Genomic DNA, 16348 nt, shown 5'->3' with positions numbered 1-16348 from the left:
TGGGAGATGATTGGCCAAGGAGGAGTGCGGACCTGCCGTTGATTGGAGCAGCCAGAGAGGAATGATTGGACGAGATGGGGTGGTGAGTATTCCATGTTGAATTTTCGTTTAAACCCCATATTAAGAAAGTAAACACAAAAGCATGACCTATTATGACTATAGCAACACCTTGCAAGCAAAAATGAACTCTGAGAAACACATTGAATAAGACCATAACCAGACTATAGTATCACAAATAAATAATTAAAATATAAACACTAAAGGAAACCAAAACCCAACACAGTAGGATCGTGTCATATACATTCACCTTCATAGTTTGAACTAAATGGAGGGAGGGGATTTAAATGGATAACTTGCTTTGGCTCATCTGGAATGATAGAGGTATTCTAAGAAATGGAAATGTTTTAAAATGAGATGTCTTCATAAATACGTGGCACACAGGTCTTCCTAGAATGAGATTTAACTTTTTTATTATATTCAAACTCAATAAACAGTTGGTTTTACTTGAGGAGTACAAACCTTGAACTGGCTCCAGAAAGTCAAATACGGAGGAAGCCCACACAGAATAAGCATCGGTGCAACAGTTTGACAGGAAAATGAAATCATCCGCAGATGCCTGGCAGACAAAAATGTCTCTTCGGCTTTCAGATGAAGCCACTCCACTAACAGTGAAGTAAAATGCCTTAGGCCCAGTCTGTTTTCTGGCAATCTGTAGATTTAGGAAGAATGTAGAATACAGAATAAGCAGAGCTTCTGTTGAAGGAAAATAAAATAAAAATCTAGAGGAAGTCAAGTAGATAGAACAGCATGAAGGAAATTAAACCAAGAGGCTTTTCAAAGTGGGACCCAAATAACTCTTTGGACAAATAAAGCTGTGGGCAAACATTAATTCAGAGTCGCATTACAATTTGTGCAAATGTTGATTCACTTGTCTTGTAAAAATATTCAGAACCAACAAAATATATTATAGTTTGCAACACACAATATTGCCAAGTGAGGATTTAACAAAGAATGCAAACTATGTTAAGCTCTACCAGTAAACCACAAAGTATGTGATGAGGGTATTAAAATTTTATCAGGACTCTCAATGCGACAAGTAAAGCAAACAATGAACACGAATGTTGTTTAGAACTTGAAAATGAATTAAAGAATTAGTTTTTCAAAACCTGAATATGTTGAAATTGGGTCAGAGCAGGGAAATTATAGACAAGGGAAACTGAGCAAATAAAATATTGCCTGAAACTGGAAAAGTGTTGTTGCAGGTAACATTTTTGCATTTTGAGTACAGAGAACAGTATTGAGTGGAAAAGCAGACTCACAAGAGAGCTCACAGTGTACACCTCAACCAAAGGTGTACATAAAAAATAAATGTTTTGTGTTTGTCCAAAAACAAAGTAATATATTTTGTGGTGTAAAGAAATTACACCCTCAATCAATTCTAAGGGGTTTTTACATGGTTATCTTAAAAAAACTGTTTGACATGGTTCAGATCACATAGGATAACCAACATTATTTATATTTGCTATGTGCCCTAATCACAGTATTTTCTTTTGTCAGATGTTAACACTAAGCCAAGGTTTATATATAATAAGATTAATATGCCTTTAAATAAATTTTGGAAAAAAAAACCTTAATGATTCATGGCTTTATAAGCTGTATTATAAGGCAACAGTTCAAATATACTGCTTCCTTGTGTGACATCAGTTGAAAATCAACATACATTGTGGACCTCCACAAGTTTGGTTCATCCTTGAGTATGATTTCCAATTGCCTGAGGTTGAGGTGCAACATTCAACTGTTCAAGGAACTATACAAATGTAATCACCTTAGAAATGTTCAGCCATCATACCGTATGTTCAGGAAGGAGAGGGGTCCTGTGTCCCAAAGATGAACGTCTTGTGGTGTAAAATGTACCAAGGAGCAAAAGACCTGGTGAAGATGTTGGCTGGAGCTGGTAAGAGAGTGTCATTATCCACAGTGAAACGAGACCTGTACTGGCATGGGCCGAAAAGCCACTCAGAGAGGAAGAAGCCATTACCCGAAAAGCAACATAAAAAGACAGATTATAATCTGCAAATGCAGTTACAGACAAAGACCTTCTTTTTGGGAGACATTCCCTGTGGTCCGACCCTAAGCATACAGGTTACAAAGTTGCTGAAGGAAAACAAAGACCGTCATAAACTGTGTAAAAAATATAAATTTGGCAGACAAGGTCGACCCATAGTGAAAGCCTGCTGAAAGAGCTTTTAAATGACAATTACGGTCGCCTTCTCTCTTGACATATTTAGTAACATTTAGTTATTGCTAAGCTAAAGAAAGGTTAAACCTAAATGCAAAATCTAACTCATGGGCTTTTCTAATGAAATATACTACAATTTTTGGTCAAATGCTTCTGTTAGTCAAACCCAAAATGTGCAGATCTACCACAAAGCAGAAGACAAATGAAATATCCAACGTCCCTAAGGCATCAAGCAGATTTGTGAGGCAAGACAGAGGGATTTATAAATAACAACCATGGGTTAATACTGTTGTATCAGTTTATAGTCCTTATCTGCAATATAAGAATGGAAGTAGAGACAAGGACAGCAGCAGCAACAAGGGTTTAATAAAGTCAGTTTTACTTGCATTTCTAACATATTTTTTTGTGTTAATCGTTTTTTGCCATTTTTTTGTTTTTGACACATTTTGTTTTACTTAAATAAAAATATCCAAGGCAGTCACAATTAAGGATGAATTACCTTTTATTCTGACACAAAAAATCCAATCAGTATCATCACATTGTCTTACAAAGCACACATAATGACAAAATGTATTCGTTTTTATTACACGATTCTTTGTTGAAGGATACTTAATCCTGCATATCCTTTGAAAAACATTTTAAGCACATAAAATTGATTAGAACAGACGTTAATAAACAAAAATGAAGCTTAAAATAAAATTCTAAAGTAATATACATCTCAAAATAATTTTATAAAAACATGACTAGTATATGGACACTTACATAAAAGACTGCTTCATCTAATGCAGCATCAAGAGCTCTGAGAAGTGCTGCCTGTAACCTTTAAGATGCATGCATAGGATGTGTTGTCCTCCTTGCAGAACTAACACGTTGACACCCAGTTCACTTAGCAGTAGCCCCTGAGTCAGTCTCTGAACATATTTTCAGTTAATTAGAGGCCTGTTCAGACATTCAAAGCAAATGCATTTCAGAGATGTTATTAATTTTAGTCCTAAAGTTATCATTGGAAGTGCCTGTCAGCATATACAGTACAGGGATAAAGCTATTTTCTAGTGCATTTAGGCAATAGTGTGGCCTCAACATTGCTACATAAAGTGTTTGCAACATAACTAATAGAATTACATTCTGTCAAATGTAAACAAATGATACATGTTTCAAACAAAAATTTAATTGAACATCTAGGCTGAGGTATCCTACATAATTTTTTATAAAGGGAAGGGAAGACTTGGCCCATAGACCTGCCCTGAGATATATAATGATCAGCAACAAATCTCAAAACAAACCTCAACTGCTTTTTGTTTTTAACCTTTGATTAAAAATAAAAAAGATTTATTTTATCCATGGCCCAAATCTTAAATAAAGTTGTTTTTGGAATTAATTTTACACTGTTTTAATGTATTAAAATATTAAAGTACCAGTAGAGTAACTCAACTCATCTTGACTTAAAAATTGAAATACCTAGTGTTATGTACTGGTTTTTAAAACAATAGTTATTTTGTTTATTTCATGAGCAACTTTTTACACTGGGACACAATTTTAGAAAGTCTTTAAGAAATTCTGCAGTAAACACACTGAAATTTTAAGTGGATATGAAAATAAAGCCTGCAAGGCTGGAGAATTGTCTTTACACTAACTGCTGACACATTTCTAGTCCCATATTTAAACTGGTAAAGGGACAGTTTCCTTTTTCTAATGGGGGTATTTGAAGTACATTATTTCACCCTATTAGACAGGATCTAGTTGTCCGCCGTGTACAGGCTCTGTGTTTAGGCCATTGCACTCATGGATGTTTGCATGTCTAGATCTTAGGTTGTGTTGCGTGGTTAAGCGTAGCTATAACACCAGCATTTATGTTCTCTTTCAGAGAGGGAAGTAGAGATTTTTAGCTATTGTACAATTTCATAAAACTAGGATTTTTTTTACAGTAGAGCATTAACCTCTTGACCACCTAAAGCAACTTCAAGAGTCTTTTTAATGGGGCAATTTTGAGTCACAAATTTTTACATATTTAGATTTTTGACAACAAAAAAGACAACTGGCCTTTAAACCCATTGAGAAAATCTCCCAGCTAATTGTGCTTTGTTTATTTGGGTTGATGACATATAAGGTACACAAATCAAACTGATTAGTTGGTATCGGTTAAAAAGTATGGTTAGTTAAGCTACTTTAGACAGTTTTGCACTCTTTTTAGCTTCTCTTACATGATGTTGATGTCAGGATCTGGGTTGTGTTTATGTTTGTGTTTTGTGCTTGCTACACGTGTTTAGTGTTTTCAGACGGTGCTGGAGTTCTCAGGTGTGCTGGGTGACAGGTGCAACTTATTCCACTGATTACTTTGAGGAGTACTTAAGCAGGAGGCTGCCACCACTTCGATAACAGAGTGTTTTGCCCTCAGTGGTAACAAGCTCAGCCAAATGCTAAGTCTATGTTTTGTTCTTTGACCTCATGTAACTTTATGCTCCTTTGCAGATTGAGACTTTGGATTTACTTTGCTAAGCACTGACTACGTGTCTGGAAGTTTTCTGGATAACCAAGAGTACCTACGTTTTGAGAACTTCGTTTCCCATCTCCTGTCTTTGTTTGGATTCGCATCAAGCTGGCGGTTTCCTGCTACTTTCGTCTCCTGGATCAAGCCGTAAGCATACCCTGTCCAACGTAAGCATCTGCACACCAGACTCATTCCTGTTTGCTCCAAGCACACAACCTGGATCCCAAATCCCTCAACCCCTGGTGAGCTGACCCCACGTTTCTAGTAAGCTGTTCTCTTGATTATAAGAATTCTTCGTCTTTTGCTTAGTATCATTTAGCTCCTTGTTCTCTTCCCGTACAGTTGCTGATTCGTCCGTTCTTGTTATCTGATTGTTTGAGACACAATAAAAACATTATCTTTATTCCTTCTCTCCAGAGTGTTCTTCTGTATGTGGGTCAGATCTATTTTGAGAATAATGACAGTCACCAAAGACATGTGTGCAAAAGCTTTTTGCTTTTTTTAAATTTGTTTAATTTGTTTTTTTTTTTTTTTTTTTTTTTTTGGGTAGATTTTACATTGATTAAATGGTAAACTGGAATAAAATGTGGTATAAGGAAAAAACTGACCATGACATGTTCTATACTTATCTACAGTAAGTTTGGTTCATTTTATAGAACATGCTGGTAAATGGCCATAAAGAGCCATTACTGTACTACTGCCCATTTAAAATCACACTCCATTTAAACTTATTTGAGATGTATTGCTGATCCCTTCAGGTGCCATACATTAATTTCTCCTTTTAAACCTTCTCTGCTTCTTAGGAGGTCTGCAGTGACCTCAGTGGCAGCTCATCTGTAATGTCAACTGGGTTGCTGTAGCTCTGAGAGTCATCCTCCCCATGCTGTTGCTGTGCAAAGTTCACAAAGACCTGGAATTTAAACAAATCAGCAAAATCAAGATGAGTTTAAGGCCTGCAAACATTCCTTTCTCAATTTAATTTTGCTCCTCTCCCCCTCCTGCTTTGAAAACAGCCAGAAGCAGCGACTCAGACGGCCACATTCATGTGAATGAGTTGCTATACAGAGGCCATGAGGCATCAAGCAAACGTCTGGACTCGCACAGTGAATGTCAGCTTGACATCTTTGAACTGAGAATAAAACAATCATTCTTCTCTCTGTGATGCAATTTACTATAAGACAAAATCAATCCTATGGCTTTTATAAAAAGTTGTGTGGATTTCATTGTGCTGTAAAAACAGCAGACTCTCTGCGGCCAGCTTCAGCAGTAATGGCACGCAAAAACTTTTACTCTGCTGAGCAAAAACAGCAAAGAGGATCATATAAAATGATGAGAGCATTGCTTTTTCATTAAATGGATTTCAATGGCTGTGTGAAAGTAAAAGCATGTGATTTATGAGGCTGCATTTAAAATCATGGTAATAAGAAAAAAAGAAAAAAGGCCATCTAGACCAACTATCAGAAACTACTCAGAGTTTCTGTCAATTAAATTATTCTTTTCAGTCACGTAATATGCATTGGTTAGATCCAAATAAACTCAAACAACAGGGTTTAAAGTACCAGATGAACACATCAGTATTGTATTGGGCCTAAAAACCTTATTTTGTTCCATGAAACTCAGATGGAGGAGAAATAAAGATCTGTTTGAAGCTTCTGTTTTAATTATCTAATGAATATAATCTGAAACCTATAAACATTTTTATATCTTTAACAGCATTATAACATTAAACGCCAACCATGCTGACATATTTCCTTTGTTACTGAGAACATTTTATGAATTAACATAGCAAAATGTGGTCCGGCATCCTACTGTTAATGTGATAGTTATTAAATAAAAAAGTGCCATATAAAAAGAATCAAAAAAGCAAAGAATTTTCAAAATCTTTAGAGGAATATATTTCATATGAAAATTTAAAAGAAATGGATTAACAAATGTAAAACTAAAGACAAACAGGAATGGAGTGAATTTTTCTATATATACTTAAAACAAGTAAGGAGGAATGTGTTTTGCCAATGATTTCTATGTTGTAAAAATGCTTCTTGACAATACATTTTATACTGTTGCCAAGTCTGTTTCTGCTCAGGTATCCACAAAGAAAACACTTCAGATTCATGTGTTAAGTGTAATGTGACTCTGCTCAGTGCTGCCAACTCTCACTTTTTGAGCATGTGGTCAAGGTGTTTGAGCTCAGCTGCTTGAGGGAAAGCTGCAGCTAATTGGTTAGGGAAAGAGTGTGAAAAGTGGAGATTAGCTCAGTTGCGTTTGTTTTAATAGCTCTCCATTTATTAGTTATATGTTGGGAACTTGAAGGATCCCGTGAAAAGTCACAGGACATCAATGGCACCAGTGTCTTCCTTGGTAAATGGTATTTGCTTTGCTGAAGTGCAGAGCACACATGTTTTAGCAAAGCAGGGGGGAATTGTTACACGTGAACATGAAACTAAGGGAAGTGCCCTGTTCTTTCAATTTTACATAAAATAAGTGGAATGAGGCCAAAAGGAGAAATAGATCAACAAAAAGAAAGCCTTTTAGAATAAAATTTTGAGTTAAGTGAATAGAAAATATACATGACACATCTAAATTTAAACATTGCACTGCATTTTTGAACCAAGATAAATTAAAAGTATCAGTTCACCACAAAGTTTTTCTTCAAGGAGAAACTTTGTGATCAAGCTTGTCTGCTATCCTGCAAAGCTTGCATCAATGTAAAAGTAGGAAAAAAAATATGTTATTTAAACATAGTAAGTTGTAAAAGTAGTCTTTTGGTACTTTGTTCAAAACGAATCATTCGGTATTAATAGTATTCTTACTCCTTCCTATTTTTCATATTTTGTTACGTAACTACCATAGCGTTCAATGTACTTTAGTGGGATTTTATGTGAAAGACCAACACAAATTACTGCATAACTATAAGTGTAAGAAGAATGATTAATTGAGTCCAAAACGTTTTCACAAATAACCTAAAAAGAAGGGCGGTGCATTTCTATTAAGCCTCTTCTACACTGGAATCCTTCAAAAAAATTCAATGTAATTAACTGCTTTCAGAGGGAGCCTAATTATTGTATAAAATTCACCTCTGTGTAATTTAACCAAAGGTCTTCTCTCAAGTACTCACAGGTTTGTTAGAGAATATCTGCATCAAAACACTGTCACAGAAAACAAATGCATTAGACAGGTCAGGGATCATATTTTAGGATAATGTTTTGGGGAAGTTTAAATTAGGAATAGGTTATAAATTGACAAGACAAGAAAGGATATTATTTAGAGAAGAGTGTGGCAAGAAGAATGCCATCAGGTGTACCTTTTGCAGATGTAATATCTGCAATATCTCTTGGGGGTGCGCTCACTTTTGTTGCCAGGGGTTTAGACATTATCGATTGTTGAGTTATTTTGAGGGGACAGCAAATTTGAAACTGTGTCAAATCATCAGTCTTGCCCTATAAAAATATATACTTATATATTCACAAAAACTTGAAGGGTGTACTTACTTTTATGAGATACTGTAAATACAAGCTAATTGTGTAAGAAAACCTGTTAGGGGGCTATTTTATGTAGACGTCTACAACAAATTGGATTATTAAGACATTAGGTTCAGGTTTCAGATAGAAGGTATTTGTTGTATTTCATAGACAAAGACACAAGATTAGCTCAAGCAATACATCTGCTTGTCTCTTGTGGCTGCTTAGTGTATGATAAGCTTTCTCATGACTAAGGAACAAGCTACCTCTGCAGAGCAGCCAAAGCTCAAGAGTTCATGAGTGATGTCATCCCATCTGCAGTGTGCATCAAGGTCAGGCTTGTCAAATCATTTTGTCAGATGACAGTGAGTGAGAGGATAAGAATGACAGTAGCAACAAATACCCTCTCCGCCCCTCTCTGTGGGCATCTCTGACCCCGCTGCTGGCTGATATCAGTTTGATATGCTGAGGCACGCTCAGAATTTGATATTCACACTCAAGGCTGCACAGTTATCCAGCAGAATATCCAAGAAGTGTTTGTGTTTAACTTTCTATAAGACCAATAGTTAGATAGGTCTCTTCTGAATAGTGCAGCACTTTGGACTGAACATAAAAAGAAACAAGGTAGATTCAGCTTGTGCTATGAGGGGTTATAGTTGTTCCCTGATGTTCACTTTGTATATTTAGCCAAGCATCCACACACGACATGAATGTCATGCGCCAATGCTGCTGAGTGGCATTTCTGTAATAACGGATACAGTTATTAATTGCATTACAGAGGGTAAATTCAGGTGTTGATTTGGAGACCACTGAGGCATAACGCAGGAGGGGAAGGACGTCATTTACACAATTAACCTCTGTTATATAACAAAGGACATCTTGCAGGGTGCAAAAAGATTTGGTTAGATGTTTTTGATCATACAACCTGCCAATACACTAATGTATTAAACCAAAGGTCTAGGTGGATGATTTTGCTTATTTTTGTCATCTTTTGTTTAATGTTAAAACTCTCCACAAAGGATAAATAAAAACTACTGTACTAGCAGCTATGTTAAAGTGCTCAAAATTAGGGCTGAATGACAAATTAATCGATTATCAAAATAATAATTAGTTGAAGCCCTACTCAACATGTCACTTTAAGTCTAGAAATTAACTGAGAAATTTGCTCGTGACTAGAATCAGATGATTTTTAGCTTCATTCACCTTGACCAGTTACCAAAAACTCAAAGATCTTTATCTGACCTGAATGCACCATATCTGTGTTCAACAACAACACTGTTCTGTGTGGTTGCTGTTACTGATGGAAGAAGATTCAAAATTAGCTATTTTCAGTGTCTGTGAGGCCCTTAGAATAATTTCATAGGAAGCACAGAGATGCTGTAAGCTATTTAAGAGGAAACTATTTTCTATAGCATGTCAGGACATGTCTGGAGTTCATGCAAGAGACGGAGAGAGCAAGACCTCAGCAGATGCAGTAACAGGAAGGCACAGTACAGCAAAGTTGATCTCTTACACCCTTTTAAGCTTTGAGCTCATCTATTATGGAACGTGCTGGATCTGGAAAAGCTGGCAGAATTTTGAAAATCTCAGTGGTAAGATAAAGGTCTATAGGGAAACACACAGAAATTGCTGTTCTCTTTCAACATTCGTTTCGGTATCTCACTATGGGACACGCCTCCAGCGCCTGTCCCCCAGACGTTCTATTACATTACGCCAGTCTTGACTAGCAGGCGGAAGTGACGTCCTCTCCCATGGGAGGGACTTCCTCCCAGTATAGAAGCCGATGTCACGTAGGTAATCTTCAATTTAACACCTCTTCTCTCTTCCAGAAGCACCTCTCAGACGGTCATTACAATAACTTGAGTTAGCTTAACTGTTCACAGAGCGAGCTAACAACTCGGTCGCCGAGCGCTTCTCAATAACTGTGCTCGACCGTTCTGAGTCCTTTTCAATGCTGGTCTGTCACCAAACAGCAGCGCTGCAACTGGTCACCAAACTAGCTGCAATCTTAACGGAGCTTACGAAGTTGAGTAACTTGCACTCGTTCTTAGCATGAACAGAGTCAAACCACCATCTAGAACCTGCACATGTGGCAATCTCATAGCTGGGGCAGATACCCACTCTGTCTGCGCTTCGTGTTTGGGGCTGCAACATGCCCAGGACGCGTTAGCGTCACTGGCGAGCTGCAAGCACTGTGCACGGCTCTCCCTTAAATCTCGTCGGCGCAGGCTAGCACGCCAAGCTAGCCTTTCAGAGGTTGATCCTATGATGGGGGTAGCCAATCCCCTGCCACTGGAGCTTCCTGGTACTGATGAGAGAGAGCCCACTTTGGCTGGAGCCAGTTGGGGCAATCAGCTCGACGCTGTCGTGCCACTGACTGACCCAGAGGAAGACGAGGCCGCACTTCCAGTTTTCAGCACTCTTGCTAATGCTGAGTCCGAATCTGAAGTGGAGTCCATCAGTCTCGGATCTGACGACGACGAGCTGGACCTTATGCCATCCAGTTGGGAGCAAATCCCTCTGTGACGGATGACACCAGTCGCTGCGGTTCCCTAAACCCGACTATAACGGACCTGCACGATGTCTGCAGAAGGGCAGCAAAGAAGCTGGGCATCGAGTGGCCGGAAACCCTCACCGAAACTACCACATCTCAATATGAGGGGAAGTGGCTTCCGAGAGCCAAATCTTCCAGCAGACAGCTGTTGCCGCTCTTTCCTCGAGGAAGCAACCCGGTCCTGGAGCAATCCTCTCACCGCCAAGAACCTCGCCCTGGGAGGGTCGGCGCTGGACTGGACGGGCATGGAGGCCGGCGGTTTTTCACATCTGCATCCCATAGAACCTCTGCTGGCATCTCACCTGCACCCATCGCAGAAGTCAGCCATGACAGCGGCAGAACCCACCCTTACCTTCAAAGCTGATTCTTTGTGCCGTTTGCTCAAGCGGCGGCTCGACCGGCCTACTGCATCCCCAAATGCCAGCCTCAGCCGCAGATAGCAGCCCGTGGGAAACAAACCGAGCTCAAAGGTGCTTGGGGAAGGAAGCCATTCACTCCACCGGCGACACCAGGAAACCAAGCAACCCCCCCACTACTGTGAGCGCAAAGAAAAAGAGGCGCGCTACCTAGGGAGCCGTTTTCGGGGTGGGAGAGCAGGATCTGCCAGACACCTGCACCCCCCCTACCAGGACACATCCTGTCCCAGTTCGAGTTCAGATCGCCACGTTCAAGGCAACTCAAACGGCCTACAGAGCCGACGTTGGAGCTCATCGTTCAGAGCCGACTGAAGCGGAGGAGAATCAAAGCCACCGAGAGCTCAGTGGAGCTGCAGCTGTGGCCAGAAAGCACACACCAGAGCACAAACACAGTGTGTGTAAAAACACGATCTTCCCCCTTCACAACATGTTCAATAAAGTTGTTTTCTGGCACGCATCCAGGCCTGGAGCCGAGGGCGCAGCCACAACAAAAAAACATGAAAAATATGTTAAAAATAACACACAGACAGGACATGGCCATGCAGCTGCACATGAGGCCACAAGGGGGAGCTCTCATCCTACCTCTAACACAGCAGGCTGCTTTTTCTGTGGAAGAAGTAGACCTGGGTGGAGCACAGCAAGCAGTTGTAGCAGAACAGCAGATCCCTCAGCCGGTGTTGCGCAGTGTTTACATGGAAGCCCCTTTAGGTCCACTGGCAAACAACACTCAGCTGTGGCAAGCATGTGGAGTGTCAGATTGGGTGTATCCAAGGGATACAGGCTCCAATTTGTGACAGCCCCACCCCGTTTTAAGGGCATAGTACAGTCATATGCCCGAGGAGAGTCCGCTCGCGTTTCCCTGCAGCACAAAAGAGCTGTACCGCTGGTACCGAGACAGGTTTTACTCCAGATACTTTCACGTGCTGAAAAGGGGCGGGGCTCTGCAACCGATATTGGATCTGCGGGCTCTGAACGCATACCTGAGACGATATTCGTTCAGGATGATAACACACGCAGCTCTGATAAAGTTTGTGCGTCAAGGAGACTGGTTTGTCTCCATAGACTTGAAAGATGCATATTTCCATATCCCTATATACCCTCCTCACAAAAAATACCTCAGATTTGTGTTTCAGGGAAAGATATACGAGTATTTGGAACTTCCTTTTGGCCTCTCACTGAGCCCTCGTGTGTTCGTGAAATGCACCGAGGCAGCCATCGCGCCTCTGAGGGAAAGGGGGATGCGTCTGGCGACGTATACAGGTCCTTCTCAAAAAATTAGCATATTGTAAAATAAAATCTGATTAACTAAACAGCCCTGTTCTGCAAAACAGAAAAAGGAAGGAGACGCTTCTTGAAAGAGAACCGGGGTTAAATCCTTAACCTAAAGTTTTCTTTATGCTAGCTTTGCTAATGCTGCTAAACGGCCACATAAGATGTTAAAGATGGTTGAAAAAGTTTTTTTTGTAAAAAATGAATAAATATCTGTTTCTAAATAATAGTAAAACCTCATCTTACAGCAACTTTTCTGTCACACAAAGTGTGATGTTGCTTCTGCCATTAAATAATAAATGAACGCTAATGACAGTGGTCCCAGTCTGGAAATGGATTAAAATGCTTATCAGCACATCCAAGCCTAAGATTAACAGATAATATTAAGTCTATAATATTTAGTTTTTTTTGGTATTTAACAATTAGTTTTAATTAATATTTAATTCCTCACATATTTTGCTATTTTAAGTAATCTTTTCCTCTTCTGTGTCCTGCTTTGATTTGATACATGGGCCTGGAGCAATTTGAGCAATATTATATTTACTGAATGGTTCTGGTTGTGTTAAAATGCTTGTTTGATGTTTGAAACCACTGCAAAACAAATATTCCTATGGGTATCAATAAAGTAACCATGAACCTTGAGATTGGAAATCGGCCACAAAATTCGAACTGGTGTTACCAGTTATAGTGCTATGTTAACCTTTCGGGACCAATCAAACATATCCTCTATATTCAATAATGACCAGTTTATCCAATTTAATACACATATATACAGGGGTTGGACAATGAAACTGAAACACCTGGTTTTAGACCACAATAATTTATTAGTATGGTGTAGGGCCTCCTTTTGCTGCCAATACAGCGTCAATTCGTCTTGGGAATGACATATACAAGTCCTGCACAGTGGTCAGAGGGATTTTAAGCCATTCTTCTTGCAGGATAGTGGCCAGGTCACTACGTGATACTGGTGGAGGAAAACGTTTCCTGACTCGCTCCTCCAATACACCCCAAAGTGGCTCAATAATATTTAGATCTGGTGACTGTGCAGGCCATGGGAGATGTTCAATTTCACTTTCATGTTCATCAAACCAATCTTTCACCAGTCTTGCTGTGTGTATTGGTGCATTGTCATCCTAATACACGGCACCGCCTTCAGAATACAATGATTGAACCATTGGATGCACATGGTCCTCAAGAATGGTTCAGTAGTCCTTGGCAGTGATGTGCCCATCTAGCACAAGTATTGAGCCAAGGGAATGCCATGATATGGCAGCCCAAACCATCACTGATCCACCCCCATGTTTCACTGTGGGCATGCAACAGTCTGGGTGGTACGCTTCTTTGGGGCTTCTCCAAACCGTAACTCTCCTGGATGTGGGGAAAACAGTAAAGGTGGACTCATCAGAGAACAATACGTTTCACATTGTCCACAGCCCAAGATTTGCACTCCTTGCACCATTGAAACCGATGTTTTGCATTGGCATGAGTGACCAAAGGTTTGGCTATAGCAGCCCGGCCGTGTATATTGACCCTGTGGAGCTCCCGACGGACAGTTCTGGTGGAAACAGGAGAGTTGAGGTGCACATTTAATTCTGCCGTGATTTGGGCAGCCGTGGTTTTATGGTTTTTGGATACAATCCGGGTTAGCACCCGAACATCCCTTTCAGACAGCTTCCTCTTGCGTCCACAGTTAATCCTGTTGGATGTGGTTCGTCCTTCTTGGTGGTATGCTGACATTACCCTGGATACCGTGGCTCTTGATACATCACAAAGACTTGCTGTCTTGGTCACAAATGCGCCAGCAAGACGTGCACCAACAATTTGTCCTCTTTTGAACTCTGTTATGTCACCCATAATCTTGTGTGCATTTCAATATTTTTAAGCAAAACTGTGCTCTTACCCTGCTAATTGAACATTCACACTCTGCTCTTACTGGTGCAGTGTGCAATCAATGAAGACTGGCTACCAGGCTGGTCCATGAAACCTCAGTTTCATTGTCCAACCCCTGTATATAATATTTAGACATTGTTGCACAGGACTATCAGAAAAGCCAACGATGGTAAGTGACTAGGACGGGAACATCTAATGCCAATTGGTCCATCCCTCTATTCTCTTCCAGTTATCTTCTATTTATCTAAGATTGGGTCACTAAGATAAGTCCTGAAAGCAACCTTGTACATCCTGCTTCCCAGCGACACTGTCTTACTGATCCCAGGGGATCTGTAGCAGTTTCCAGGTCAGAATAGATTTACAGTCCCTCCAGCAGGTTCTGGGTCTGTCCTGGGGTCTCCGTCAAGTGGAAGATCACTGGGAAACCTTAAAAGAGGAACTTATCCTGATCAGCTATCTGAACAACCTCAACCGACTCATGATGTGGAGGAACAGTGGCTCTACTCTCAGCTCCCCCTGGATGATGGTTCTTCTCATTTATCTACGAGGACAATCCCAGATTCCAGAGGAAGTTAATGTCAGCCATTTATAGATGGTTCAGCCCGAAACTAGCAACAGGCAAAAAACTGAACATGAATCTTTCATCTGCCAGCTGAGATGTCATGGTTGGTTTTTATGTGTACTTTTGGTGCCTGAGGATGCCAGGTCTTAGGGTCATAATATGGCTCCCAGATACCAGAAGAGGTGCTGATTAGTGATTAGTCCTAAATTTGTGTTGAGGCCATAAATAAATAATGTCTATGGGATTGTGATCTTGAAAGTAGAAAGAATGCTGCTCAAATCTTCATATAAACAATTTTTGGCTTCTTACTTAAATAGATAACTTGGGTATGTGTTAAAAGATTCCAAAAAGGCACCATTTGTTAGGCATACTGAACAGAAGTCAACCCTAGAAGTGATTACACACTTTCATGTTGTCAGTACAAAATATATGATCCCTTCTGCTCATTCATATCGACCAAAAGCATCTCACATTATGCGTGTTAAAAAACCCAACCAGTACACATTTCACCTTTCAGATCCACTGTGCACCATCCCCACAATCAGCATCAACGCCTGAGCTGTAAGCCGTGTCGATCAATATTAATTGTAGTTCAAGTTGGGTGTTATACTATAGGTCAAGGCTCTGCTGTATAAATCACCAGCTGAAAGGTGACTGTCTGGGTATCTGCAGGCTCTCTACCATAGTCCCTCCATGTTTTAATACCCTGACCTGCTGATTTAAGTATGATTTATTTACTGCCTCTTATCTGGTAAAGACTGACCAATGGACAAACTGAGGCGGCTTACACAAACGTCAGATACATTTTCAAGTTGAGAAGCTGCAGTATGGCTGAAATTGAAACATAGTTTGAGTTAAAATCTGACTAACTATTAATTAAAGCATTTACTTTCTGATGCATGTTTTAAATATTTAATTGGATGACTAAATGAGTCCTGAAAGGCATATTTTACGTAAATAATGCTCCCAAAGATGGCATTCATCCCAAATTACAAGCTTTCCACTTGGAGATCATGTTCATACAATTCTGATAGTCAAATCCTTAATATTGCTGCAGTATCCTTTATATGACACAGATTAAAACAGAGCACATAGACTGTACAAATGACTCCCATCTGTGTCTTTTTTTGCTGCTCTCTCAGTGAGGTGGACTTATGATCTTTCCAGGCTTACAAGAAGTCATCCCAACCTCCCTGTCTGGTCATCTGCTGCGGAGCTAATAAAAGGGTTTGTAACACCAACACACCCACTCTCACCACTCACTGCCTGATTGTATCAGACCTCAGGGGATGCAAGGAAAAACACAAGGTGAATACAGTCTGAGACATCCAGGATTTGGCTTAGTTTCAACAAAAAGGTTGAAAAAAAAGAAAATATATATTGAGCAGCCTCCACAAAAGCCTTAAAATCAATTAATCTTTTAATGTTGCAACATAATCTCACATGGAAGAATTCAACAAAATCCAACATCT

The 16348-nt window shown here is 39.9% G+C and overlaps 1 protein-coding gene across 1 annotated transcript in view; it reads right to left on the bottom strand.

The window, feature by feature from the left end:
• Positions 1-2723: 2723 nt before the first annotated feature.
• Positions 2724-16348, bottom strand: part of LOC124880928 (phospholipid-transporting ATPase ABCA1-like) — a 283949-nt gene continuing 270324 nt past the window's right edge. Inside the window, exon 50 of the mRNA XM_047386373.1 lies at positions 2724-5637. Within this exon, the coding sequence (XP_047242329.1) occupies positions 5527-5637 (111 nt within the window). The 3' untranslated portion in view covers positions 2724-5526. The remainder of the gene's footprint in view (positions 5638-16348) is intronic.

The sequence above is a fragment of the Girardinichthys multiradiatus genome, chromosome 14, assembly GCF_021462225.1.
Source record: "Girardinichthys multiradiatus isolate DD_20200921_A chromosome 14, DD_fGirMul_XY1, whole genome shotgun sequence".
NCBI lineage: Eukaryota > Metazoa > Chordata > Actinopteri > Cyprinodontiformes > Goodeidae > Girardinichthys > Girardinichthys multiradiatus.
The sequence above is the reverse complement of the archived record's forward strand: the minus strand, read 5'-3'. Positions and strand labels throughout refer to the sequence as shown.